Below are 12458 nucleotides of genomic sequence, written 5' to 3' on the forward strand. Positions count from 1 at the left end.
TACACCTCGCAGTCATAACCGCTTTCCATAACACGATCGATGGTGTTTCATCCTTCAATCACCCGATTACGAAACACTTTCTCACAGGCATTCAGAACATGTATCCTGAAGTTCACAACCCTACACCACCATGGGACCTAAATCTGGTCCTCAGAGCGTAGGTGCTGACTTCTACTGGTGCCAGTGGATGCTCGGCCCCCCTCTGCCCCCGGCTCTGCCCCAACTCCACCCCTGCCCCGCCCCCTCCCGTGCCCATTTCAACCCCTTCCCCAAAGTTTCGACCCCTTCCTGCCCCTATTCCGACTCCTTCCGCGTTTCACCCTAAGCTGCATGGGTCTACACAGGAGGCTACCCTCCACACTCTTGATGTTAGAAGAGTACTAGCATTCTACCTAGATAGAACGAAATCTTACCAAAAGTTGCCGAGACTCTTCGTTTCCACCACTGAACGATCGAAGGGCGCAGCCATTTTGAAACAAAGACTACTGAAACGGATCTCGAATTGCATCCATTTATGTTACCAACACCAAAATATAGACAGGGATCAGAGCCCATTCAATGAGATCGGTTTCGACCTCGACAGCATTTTTACATAACGTTCCAATCAGAGAACTATGTCACGCTGCCACTTGGGCTTCTATACACACTTTCACAAACCACTACGCAATAACACAGAGCTCAGAGGCTGATGCAATCCTTAGCCTTACGGTACTAGCCTCAACTGTACAGACAACTCTAAAACCCATTCTTCCATAATGGGGCACTGCTCTACAGTCACCTGGTGTGGAGCACCAACAGAGACCGCACTTGAAGAAGAAGAGAAGGTTACTCACCTTGTGCAGTAACTGAGGTTCTTCGAGATTTTTATCTCTGTGGGTGCTCCACTACCCTCTACTTTGGAGTTCACAGGAAGGACTCTACAGTAGAGAAGGAACCAAGGGGGTCGGGCCTCATGAGTGCGAGATGAAGTGTCAATGGCACTGCGAGACAGCTACTGTGCACATGCATCCTGACCAGACACTGCTACTGAAAATCTCTGATTGGAGACGCCGGGATGCCCCAATACCTGAAGTGGAGCACCCACAAGGACACACATCTCAAAGAACCTCACAAGTTACTCGCAAGATGAGTAATCTTCTCATATCTAATGACATCAGAGAAAGCACTACTCTGCTTTTATTCTAAAGTAGAGGGATAGAAAAATAATCTATAATTTACAATGAAAACTCAAACAAATACAGAAACTCTTTATGTACATGAGATACGGGGTTATAGTGATATTGATTTAAAATCCATTATTCACCCTGGGTTTAAAAACATGAAACAATCTCTAACCACAAATACTACATTGCATTTTGTTCATTTAAACCAAAGATGACTAAGTATTTCATGATATGTCATTATATAATGGTTTGGATTCCATGCAGCTTGTCTTCAAATAAGATTTACTGATGGAAAATATAAACCAGAAGGATGTTGTCCTTTATTTTTCAGAATTTCAAATGAACAAGATGTCCTAGAAGGTGTAAGTATGCTGTATTTTAAAGTTAAAATTGTGAGTTTCCTAGAGCATAGTTTGATGGAAAACCCATTGTTTTATGGAAGACAGTGATTAAATTATTACTGTTTATCCTCATCGCTTCAGCAAAGGGAAAAGGTTTTTAAAGAGTCAAAATAAAGACCTGAAAAGTCACATATACCCAGCTATATCAGATATAACTGCAAGAGAAATGGACTCAGACTAACATTTACACTTTCAGGAATGTACTATAAAATAGGGATGTAAAATGTAAACCATTAGTTAAGCATTAGTCTTACCGGTTAACCCGCCTTAATCGTTAACCCCAGGGCCAGCCAGCTGGCCCCAGCGGCCATGTGCCAGCCAGCCAGCCGAATGATCCTAGCAGCCCTGCACCAGCCGGAGTGGCCTCAGCCCCAGCCACACCGGCCAGCCAGATTGGCCCAGGCCCCAGCCATGCCGGCAGACCGGATCAGCCCCAGATGTGCGGCTGGTCAGCCCTTTAATTGGTTAACTGTTTAAACAAAATATTTTTTAATCATTTTAAACGATATTTATATGCCTACTATAAAAAGAAAACTAATTTAATCCAGAACTATTTTGCTTCCACTGTAACGGGAAAAAACCCTGAAAATTGACAGGAATGCCTAGACAGTAAATTCACAAGTCCAAGAAATAGAAGACTTCAAATAAATAAAGTCTGGAAAAAATTAAGGGCTTGAACCTGCACAGTGCTGAATATCTCCCTTAGCAGTGCTGAGTAGAGCTGGTCAGAATTTTTCCAACAGAACATAGTTTTATTGGAAAATACTGATTCCTTATAGTGAAATGTTTCACAATTACTATTACAGATTCAATGAAAATTTCATTGAAACACAGGCAACTTTCCATTGGAAACCCTCACGGTGGCAGGTTGCCTATCAGTCCATGGACATTAAGCTGGAGCCAGGGTCGTGGGGGCGGGCAGGCTCCCTGATCCATTGACAACAGCCCCGGCTGGAGCCAGGACCTTTTGGGTTGCTAGGCTCCATAATAGGGAGTCAGCCAGAGCCCATGCTGGAACCAGGACTCTGAGGGTTGACACCCTGGCAGCAGCCTTGGGACACCTGCCTGGAGCTAGGACTCTCAGGGCTGATAGGCTCACCGCTCCACAGCAGCAAATCTGCCTGCCCTCTCCCCTGCCCCTCCCTGAACCCCAGCTGGAGAAGGGAGCCTAGCAGCCCCAAGAATCCAAGCTCCAGCATTGGTGGAATCTCCCTCCTGGAACAGCTAAGTGATATAGGCATGCCTGTCAATTTTCATGCAAGTTGTGCAACTGACAAAAATGTCAATTTCACATTTTGTTTCAGGAAGACCATATTTTCATGTTTCTGAAATAATATTCAGGGATCTTCAGTTTTCCAGGAAATTTTGGCAAATTTGCTTTAGTTCCAAATTGGGATGAAAGCAGATTCAAAAATACCAAAACCAAAATATCCAAGTTTTAGCAAGCTCTAGTACTGAGTACCCTCCACCGATTTCAAAGAGCGCCCAGCACTTTCCAGGATTGAGTCCTGGAGTATTTCTTCCTCTACATTTAGACATTTCAATTCTTTCTTATATAACAGAAATAACTATAAGTAAGGCTACGTTTTAGTCAGAGGTATTTTTAGTAAAAATCATGGACAGGTCACGGGCAGTAAACAAAAATTCACGGCCTGTTACCTGTCCATGACTTTGTATACTTTACCCTAAATCTTGGGTGCTGGGGGGCGGGGGGAAAGATGGCCTGGGGCGCTGCGGGTGCTCTGGGGAAGCAGCCCGATGCTGGGGGATGGCAGGGTTGGGAGTCTCCCTACCTGGCTCCACGTTGGGACCCCTGGTGGTGCTGCGGAGGGTTAAAGGGACTGGGAGGCTCCCTACCTGGCTCCACGTGGCTCTCTGGAAGCAGCGACATGTCCCTTGCTCGACTAATAGGTGGAGATGTGGCCAGGGAGCTCAGTATGTTGCTTCCGCCCTAAGCACCGTCTCAGCAGCTCCCATTGGCTGGGAACCGAGGCCAATGGGAGCTGCAGGGGCAGTGCCTGCAGGCGGGGGCAGCACGCAGAGCTGCCTGGCTGCCTCTCTGCCTAAGAGCTGAGGCAGGTACACATCTCTGCTTTGGGGACGCTCCCCGAGGTAAGTGCCACCCAGAGCCCTCACTCCCTCCCGTGCCCCAATATCTGTGACTTCCGTGATCTCCATGACAAGCTTGTAGTCTCAATTATAAGACGCAAACTGAAATCAGGATATCTTGTTCTTGTAATTAACTAACGTAATATGTCTGTGCTTAGAAATACCAGAAGATTCAAAATGAGTATCAGTTGCTAGCAGAAGAAAAACTGATAATGGAGAATGAACTTCAAAAGATGAGAGAGGAAGAAAAGCTAGGGGTTAGTATAAACATACAAAGTGGCAAAAATAAGTCCATTGTTCAAAATAGCAACTCTTGATTGATACAGAAAAATGTCTTCAGAATGTTTTGTGTTTATCTAGTGTAAGTAAATACAAGAAAATATAGCATCTTCCCTCCTGTTTTTTTTTAAACACTTCTTTTTTGAGGTACTGGTATATAGTGCCACTTGGGGGTGCATCCTCACCCTCAGTGGTACTGAACTTTAGGACCCTTCTGGAAAGCATAGCCTTTTTACCTCATTGAAAATTTTGAGCCAAGGCTGTTAAAAAAGAGGCCCCATGGATGCCTGTAGTCTCACTTCATCCCTTTGCATGACAAGCTGAAGATGTAGGGACCTTCTCTATGTGCCTGGAGTGTTGTTTTTTTTAATTTAAAACTTCCCTAACTTTTTTTGTTCTATCGTGTGCATGCTGTTGCAGCTAGATTGTAACAGCACAGTCTCGCCCTATGTAAGGAATAGTACATTGGTGTGTCACCCCAGCAGCAGTGCAGAGAAGGTGTCATGGATTTCAGAGTATGGTATGCTTTGAAACCCTTCTGCAATCTCTTGTGAGTGCATCCTTTCCAGTGATAGACTCTGTGGCTTCACTTCACTCCAGGAGAATCCTGCAACACTGCCACTCTCAGACAAGGTTCCTAGGCTTCAGCACCCCTGTTTGAGATTGTTCCATTAGAGGGGCCAATTTAGGTAGCACACTGCAGGAGTCACCTTTCTTGGGAGCTTTGTAACAAACAAACAAAAAATAAAAAGTAAACAGCAACACAGGTCAGTATTTGTAAAACAGTATTATTTTATGGTCAACAGAAACACAGTAGTCAGAGGTACGGGTTAAAATCGCAAAGAAGGCCTATACACTGAATCTTACTTTATCTTTTAGCTTCTCCTTGCTAGTTAAGGAGGTTCTACTCAGCCCATGCAGCCTTGGGTTGGGAACAGAGCCCAGATGCCTGCAGCCCCAGCTTCTGGCTCCCTTCCATCATCTCTCCTCTTACAGTTTCTCAGGGCTGCTTTTTAACAGAACCAAATGCCCTTTGTTTAGCTTTTCCTCCTCAAGGGTCATCCCCTCCTTTATCCTAAGCCAAGAGCGTCTGCCTAGTCTGCCCAACTAGGTGGGAGACAACATTTTACAGTTGTATGACTGGAGAAGCATGATGGGTGATAGAGTTAATTCAGATCTCTCGCTCTTCCTGGTCTCCTGCATGGATAGCTCTGGACAGGAGTTAGCCCTTTGAGTCCAAGGAGCCAACAATACAAAAGTGGGTAGGTAAACTGAGTCACATTTTCTTTAAAAATGCCAAAATCTTCCATACTCTTTGCAGAAGAAATCATGCCTTTGAAATACAGATCTTTCTCTGCTCCCTCGCTTGCTACCAGACCAGTAACAGATTACTTCCCCCTCTCTGTACTGGCTACTCATCGTTAGATAGAAACAAGGCTCTTCCCAGTCTCCAACCTTCCCTTCCTACTCTGTGTCCACCTGCTTGGAGGGGTGAGTACTAGGAGTACAGTGCCCATTTACCTCTTTACATCCCTGGATCCAGGGTCAAAGGAGGTGTCACAAATTAGTGGATCTTACTTCGCCCCATAGCCTCATCCATAATCTAGCCCTTAGTTTTTGCCAGGACTTCTCCTTTCCCTGGAAACCTACCTACATCCCTGTTGTTTGTTCTTCCTGGAGGAAGCCCAGACCCTGGATTGCTATGTGACGTGTAAGGACTTCACACCTCAAACCCTCCCTAATAGGCAGTGCAGGCTTTTTACCTTCCTCACCAAAGAAGCCTTGTGGAATGGCATCCTGGAGGAGCCTTCTGCAGGGTTTGTACTTCAAACCTGTAGATCAAAAAGCATAAGTCTCTTCAGTTTGAGTGAAAGGACCAGATCCACTAGCTCATAAGCAGTAACAAGTAGATAAACCGCTGGGCTCTACCTACTAGAGGAGGACAAAGAGACACATTGTTTTTGTGTGTGTGTTACCCTTTAGAAGCCTCACTCCTGGTCTTCCAGACTGTAAAGTAAGTGTTCTTATACCACAAGAGTTTAAAAAAAAATAAAACCCACTTCAGAGGGCAGTTTTCTGACTGCCTACCTGACAGATTTTCAATGCAACTGAGAGCTGGTCTTCATGGCGATTTAGTGCTGGCAAGCTGGGGTGTGAATCTACACACCTCCCTGCTGTAGACCCTGCTATTGTTCACTAAATTTTCTGTATTACATAATCCTTACTGTGTGGCAGCAGGGTCTGTGCAGCAGGCTGATGCACTGTAGATTTACATCCTGGCTTGCCACACTCCAAATTGCAGTATAAGTTAATAGACTAAGTCCAGAAGGCACCATCGTGATCATCTACTCTGGGGTGGGCAAACAACGGCCTGCAGGCTGCATCCAGCCATTTTAATACGGCACTCAAGCTCCCGCTGGGGAGCAGGGTCTGGGGCTTGCCCTGCTCCGGTGCTCCAGCCAGGTAGCAGGGTTGGGAACCTCTCCCCATCCTTCCGGAAGCAGCAGCATGTCCCCCCTCTGGCTCCTATATGTAGGGGAAGCCAGGGGGTTCCACTCCGCATGCTGCCCCCACCCCAGGCATTGCCCCCACAGCTCCCATTGGCCATGGTTCCCGGCCAATGGGAGCTGCAGGAGAGTCACCTGCAGATGGGGCAGCGCACAGCAAAGCCTCCTGGCTGCGCCTTTGTGTAGGAGCCAGAGGGGGGACATGCTGCTGTTTCCGGTAGCTGCTTGAGGTAAGTGCTGCCTGAGCCCATGCCCCAACCCCTGCCCCTGCCCTGAGCCCCTTCCCACCCTCCAAACCCCCCAATCCCAGCCTAGAGCACCTCCTGCACCCCAAATCCCTCATTCCCATCCCCACCTCAGTGCCTGCACCCCAGCCGGAGCCCTCACCCTCACCCCATGCCCCAACCCCTTCCCTGATTCCTCTCCCGCCCTCTGAACCCCTCGGTCTCAGCCCACAGCACTCTCCTACACCCGAAACCCCTCATCCCCAGCCCCACCCCAGAGCCTGGACACTAGCTGGAGCCCCCACCCCACACCCCCTCTGCCCCAGTCTGGAGCACCCTTCTGCACTCTGAACTCCTCATTTCTGGCCACACACCGGAGCCTGCACCCCAAGCCAGAGCCCTCACCCCCTCCCGCACCCCAACCCCAATTTCGTGAGCATTCATGGCCCGCCATACAATTTCCATACCCAGATGTGACCCTCGGGCAAAAAAGTTTGCCCACCCTGGTCTACTCTGACCTACTGCACATTGCAGGCAACAGAAAGTCATCTACCCACTCCTGAAGTTCTCAAATCTTGATTTAAAGGCTTAAAGTTACAGAGAATCCACCATTTACTCGAGTTCAAACCATCCAGTGACCCAGGCCACATGCTGCAGAGGAAGGTAAGCCCCCCCAGCCCAATGTCTCTGCTAGTATGACCTGGGGGGAAAATACTTCCTGATCCTAAATATGGCAGTCACTTAGACACTGAGCACGTGGGTAAGAGTCACCACCCAGACACCTGGGAAAGGAGTCTCTGTAGTAATTCAGAGGCCTCCTCATCTAGTGTCCCATCTCCAACCATGGGAGATATTTGCTAATAGCAATTGCGGATGGGCCCTATGCCATTGTAGGCAACCTCATCATACCAGCCCCTCCATAAACTTACCAACCTCAGTCCTGAAACAAGTTCGGTTTTTACCCCCACTCCTGGTGGAAGGCTGTTCTAGAACTTCAGTCCTCTTCATCTGACTTCAAGCCTAAACTTGTTGACAGACAGTTTATATCCATTTGTTCTTGTGCCAACGTTGGCCTTTAAATAACTCTTCTTCCTCTCTGGTGTTTATCCCTCTGATGTATTTATAAAGAGTAATCATATCTTCCCTCAGCCTTCATTTTTTAAGACTGAACAAGCCAAGCTCCTTAGGTCTCCTCTTGGAAGGCAGGTTCTCCATTCCTCTTGTGACAAAGTTCCTCCTCTGCCTTGGTGGGTCCTGCACTTATTGGCGGATTTGCTCGCTTCAGAGGTTCACAGCAGCCCTCAGTTTAGTCACTTTCGTGGCTCAAATCTGCCGTTCACTCAGTTAGCCTCATCACTGGCCAGCATGGGGAAAAGGAAGAAGAACAATCCCCGCAGTCTCTGCTGATCCACCTAGTGGATCAGGGAACAGTCCAGAGTCCTTCCCCTCTGGTGGAACCCACAGTCCAGGTCAACTCCTCCGGTACCAAGTAGGGAGTTGGGGGAATGGAGGGATGGGGGGAACCCAGGCCGACCTCTACTCCTGGTTCCAGCCCAGGGCCCTGTGGATTGCAGCTGTCTACAGTGGCTCCTGTAACAGCTGCGTGACAGCTACAACTCCCTGGGCTACTTCCCCATGGCCTCCTCCCAACACCTTCTTTATTCTCACCACAGGACCTTCCTCCTGATGTCTGATAATGCTTGTACTTCTCAGTCTTCCAGTAATACGCCTTCTCACTCTCAGCTTCTTGTGCCTCTTGCTCCCAGCTCCTCGCACGCACACCACAAACTGAAGTGAGCTCTTTTTTAAACCCAGGTGCCCTGATTAGCCTGCCTGTCTTAATTGATTCTGGCAGCTTCTTGACTGGCTGCAGGTGTTCTAATCAGCCTGTCTGCCTTAATTGTTTCCAGAAAGTTCCTGATTGTTCTGGAACCTTCCCTGTTACCTTACCCAGGGAAAAGGGACCTACTTAACCTGGGGCTAATATATCTGCTTCAAAAAATCACTCTCCTGTAGCCATCTGGCCTGACCCTGTCACACTCTGCTCATATTAGCAGCCTTTCTCTGCACCTGTTCCAGTTTGAATCATCTTCCCTAAACATGGGAGACCAGAATTGCACACAGTATTCTTGGTTAGGTCTCACCAGTGCCTTGTACAATTGTAACAACACTTCCTTATCGCTGCTGGATTGTATTTGCCTTTTCCACAGCTGCACCACATTGGCAGCTCATAGTCATCCCATGATGGACCAATACCCCAGGTATTTCTCCTCCTCTGTTGCTTCCTACTGATAAGTCTCCAGTGTATAGCACAAATTCTTCTTGTTAGTCCCTAAATGCATGAGGTTGCACTTGGCATTATTAAATTTAATCCCATTTCTATTACTCCAGTTTTCAAGGTCATCTAAATCTCCTTTTATGATATTCCAGTCCTCCTCCATATTGGCAGTATTTCCCAATTTTGTGTCATCTGTATATTTTATTAGCACACTCCCACTTTTTGTGCCAAGGTCATTAATGAAAACAAATTAGATTGGTCCCAAGATGATTGCTGATGAACTCCACCAGTAACCTACCTCAAGCCTGACAGTTCACCTTTCAGCATGACCTGTTATAATCTCCCCCTTAACCAGTTCCTTACCTACCTTTTTATTCTTGTATTAATTCTCATTTTCCAATTTAACTAATAATTTCTCATGTGGAACTATATCAAATGCTTTACTGAAATACAGCTAGATTAGATCTACAAGATTTCCTTTGTCTATAAAATCAGTTATCTTCTCAAAGAAAGCAATCAGGTTGATCTGGTACGGTCTGCCTTTTGCAAAACCATGTTGTGTATTATCCCTGTTACTGTTTACCTCTGTATTTAATTACTCACTCTTTCAAAATTTGTTGTAAGTCCTTGCATACAACTGAGGTCACGCTAATGTAGTTTCCCAGATCACTTTCCCCCCTTTTTTTAAAAGATAGTTACTATATTTGCAATTCTCCAGTTATAGGATATGACCCCCAAGCTTACAGATTCGTTAAAAATCCTTGCTATTGTCCTTGCAATTTAATCTGCCAGTTCTTCTTCGAGAGATGTCCGTGTGGGTGCTCCACTTCAGGTGTAGGGGTCAAGGTGCGTCCCAGTGCCTTTGATTGGAGATTTCTACAGCCGTACCCCTATGGGCCATGCATGTGCTGTGCCTGCCTCACGAGCTGTCAGTGTTTGAATAGTGCGTGCACAACCTGGGCTCCTCAGTTCCTTCTTTACCATCCCTTGCTTGAGACGGATTTCAGCAGTCCTCTCAGATAGTTCTGTTTCTCAGTTTAATTTAGATAAATAGTAACTGTGACTAAACTAAGAAAAAATAGTTTAGTTTTTAGAGTTACTTAAAAAAACAAAACAAAACAAAAAAACCTCGGCTATGGACATGCCCGGCTCCCCCTAGCTTCAAGAGAAGTGCCTCCTGCAACGAGGCCATCCCTATCTCGGATGGTCATTCACAGCGTGTACGCTGTTTGGGGAAGTCTCATGTACCCCCAAAATGCGTCCACTGTAATAAACTTAAAGCGTGAACCTGCAAGGACAGGGAGCTAAGACTGAAACTGCTCCCCTTAGAAAACTCCCGTGTCTGACCCTGACCAGCAAAGCTCTTTAAAACTCTCAAGGGAGAAAGGTAAAACAAAGAAACGGCCAGCTTCCTCCCCCCTCAGGGGCTGCTCCACAGCAAAGAAGTCTTAAATGACTTCCACCTCACAAGTGCTCACTGCTCCATGGCTCAGCACTTTTAACTCTGCAGGCACCTCAGGTCAGCTGCTCAGCTACCTGATGCCGAGGTTCAGGGCTTTCAGCTGCCCGCCTCCTACAGCTTTCCCTCAGCAACCTTTGACAGCATGGCGCCAAGAGCTGTCATGGTGCCGAGAGCACAAGCAGAGATCACGGCACTGCCGTTTGATCCTGCGGAGCTGCTTTCTCACCCGCCACAGCTGATGCTCCTGGCACTGAGCTGCTTCATGTTGCCTGCCTGACAGTGCCCACGCCTGGGACACCTACTCCTGAGGCACAGTATGCACCCCCAGTGCAAACTTCGGTGCAGCAGATGCCTCCGCAGACTCTGCCTGCACCAATGGCAGTGGCACCAGCTCCACTTCAGTTAACGCCTTACTCCTCTCCTGCCTTATGATTCGGCACCTGGAGTCACTGCACCGGCTCAGTTTTTACATCCAGGAGACTTAAGAGTGTCACATACCCCTCAATCTCCACTTCTCAGCACCGATCTATCACCGGGACCTTCAGCACCCTATCTGCAGTACTCCCCTCCCACTCCAAGCCTCTCAAGTGGAGAAGAGGAGGAGGAGGAAGAGGACAATGACCGTATGTTTTCCTTACAATATTCCTCCCAGGTTAACTTACCTACAAGTGGGAGGTGCACTATACTGTGCTCCTTCTATCCTAGTGGCTACCCACACTGGTATGGCAACCTCTGGATGGGACCACCTACCCCCTTTCCTGGGCAATGGCCACACTGGGGTCCATGTGTGACATTGTACCCCGTAATGCTTTATGGTAATATGACATAACTGGAATAAGTTTTATGCTACGTGTGCCATGTAACACATCTCTGTAAAGGTTATGATCTACTGAATCTATTAATCCTATTTGTATGCATGTATCATTTTTTGTATTCGAAGTTATGAATACTGGCTGCATACTTGTTTGATTCTGAGTAGGTTTTAATGAAGCAGTTGGTCGGCATCCTGAGAAAAGACTATTCTCAGTAAGCGCCTAATGAAAAAGCCCTTAAACCAACGATGAACTTGGAGATGCCAATCCACATCTGGGCTTTCCCAGAAATGTGGCTTGGCTGGTAAGGAACTCAGTCATGTATGGACATGTGACTTGCCCAGGTGACTCCAAAACTCCATTTTGTAGCTGGACTTTGCATAGGAGAGAGGAGGGGGTCTCCACCCACAAGAGAAAGTCTATTTAAACCCCTGGGAGACCCCTCCATTTTGTCTTCAGCTGGCTAAAGAGAGAGCCTCTCCACCCCCAAGGATACCTGAAAGAAACTGGAACAAAGGACAGTAACTACAGGGGGTATGAGTGATTGCTGGACCCAGACTAGAAGGAGGCTAGCCTGTAAAAGAAAGCTTACTGGAACTGGTGAGGTTTTATCTGTATTCAGTTTGATTAGACACAGACTTGCGTATTTTATTTTATTTTGCTTGGTAATTCGCTCTGTCACTCACTACTTGGGAACCACTTAAATCCTACTTTCTGTATTTAATAAAATCACTTTTTACTTATTAATCCAGAGTATGTATTAATACTTGGGGATGGGGGGAAAAACAGCTGTGCATATCTCTCTATCAGTGTTGTAGAGGGCAAACAATTTATGAGTTTACCCTGTATAAGCTTTATACAGGGTAAAATGAATTTATTTAAGGTTTGGACCCCATTGAGAGTTGGGCATCTGAGTGTTAAAGGCAGGAATACTTCTTAAGTTGCTTTCAATTAAGCCTACAGCTGTTGGGGGACGTGGTTCAGACCTGGGTCTGGGTTTGCAGCAGGCTCGCGGGTCTGGCTCAAACCAGGCAGGGCACTGAAATCCTAAGCTGACAGGGCAAAAAAGCGGGAGCAGAAGTAGTCTTGGCACATCAGGTGGCAACCCCCAGGGGGTTTCTGTGATCCAATCCATCACACCATGGAACTATACCACGGCGCAATTGAGTGTTCACTGTGCCACCCGTAGAAAAGCTGTCAGGTGCTCCCCAATGCTTTCTTAC

The 12458-nt window shown here is 47.1% G+C and overlaps 1 protein-coding gene across 1 annotated transcript in view; it reads left to right on the plus strand.

Annotated features, from left to right (window-relative positions):
• The window catches only part of CCDC7 (coiled-coil domain containing 7), a 340456-nt gene that overhangs the window by 79404 nt on the left and 248594 nt on the right, over positions 1-12458 (plus strand). Inside the window, 2 exon segments of the mRNA XM_043538840.1 lie at positions 1495-1525; positions 3832-3930. Coding sequence (XP_043394775.1) covers positions 1495-1525; positions 3832-3930 — 130 coding nt within the window.

Source organism: Chelonia mydas, chromosome 2 (genome assembly GCF_015237465.2).
Source record: "Chelonia mydas isolate rCheMyd1 chromosome 2, rCheMyd1.pri.v2, whole genome shotgun sequence".
NCBI classification, from domain to species: domain Eukaryota; kingdom Metazoa; phylum Chordata; order Testudines; family Cheloniidae; genus Chelonia; species Chelonia mydas.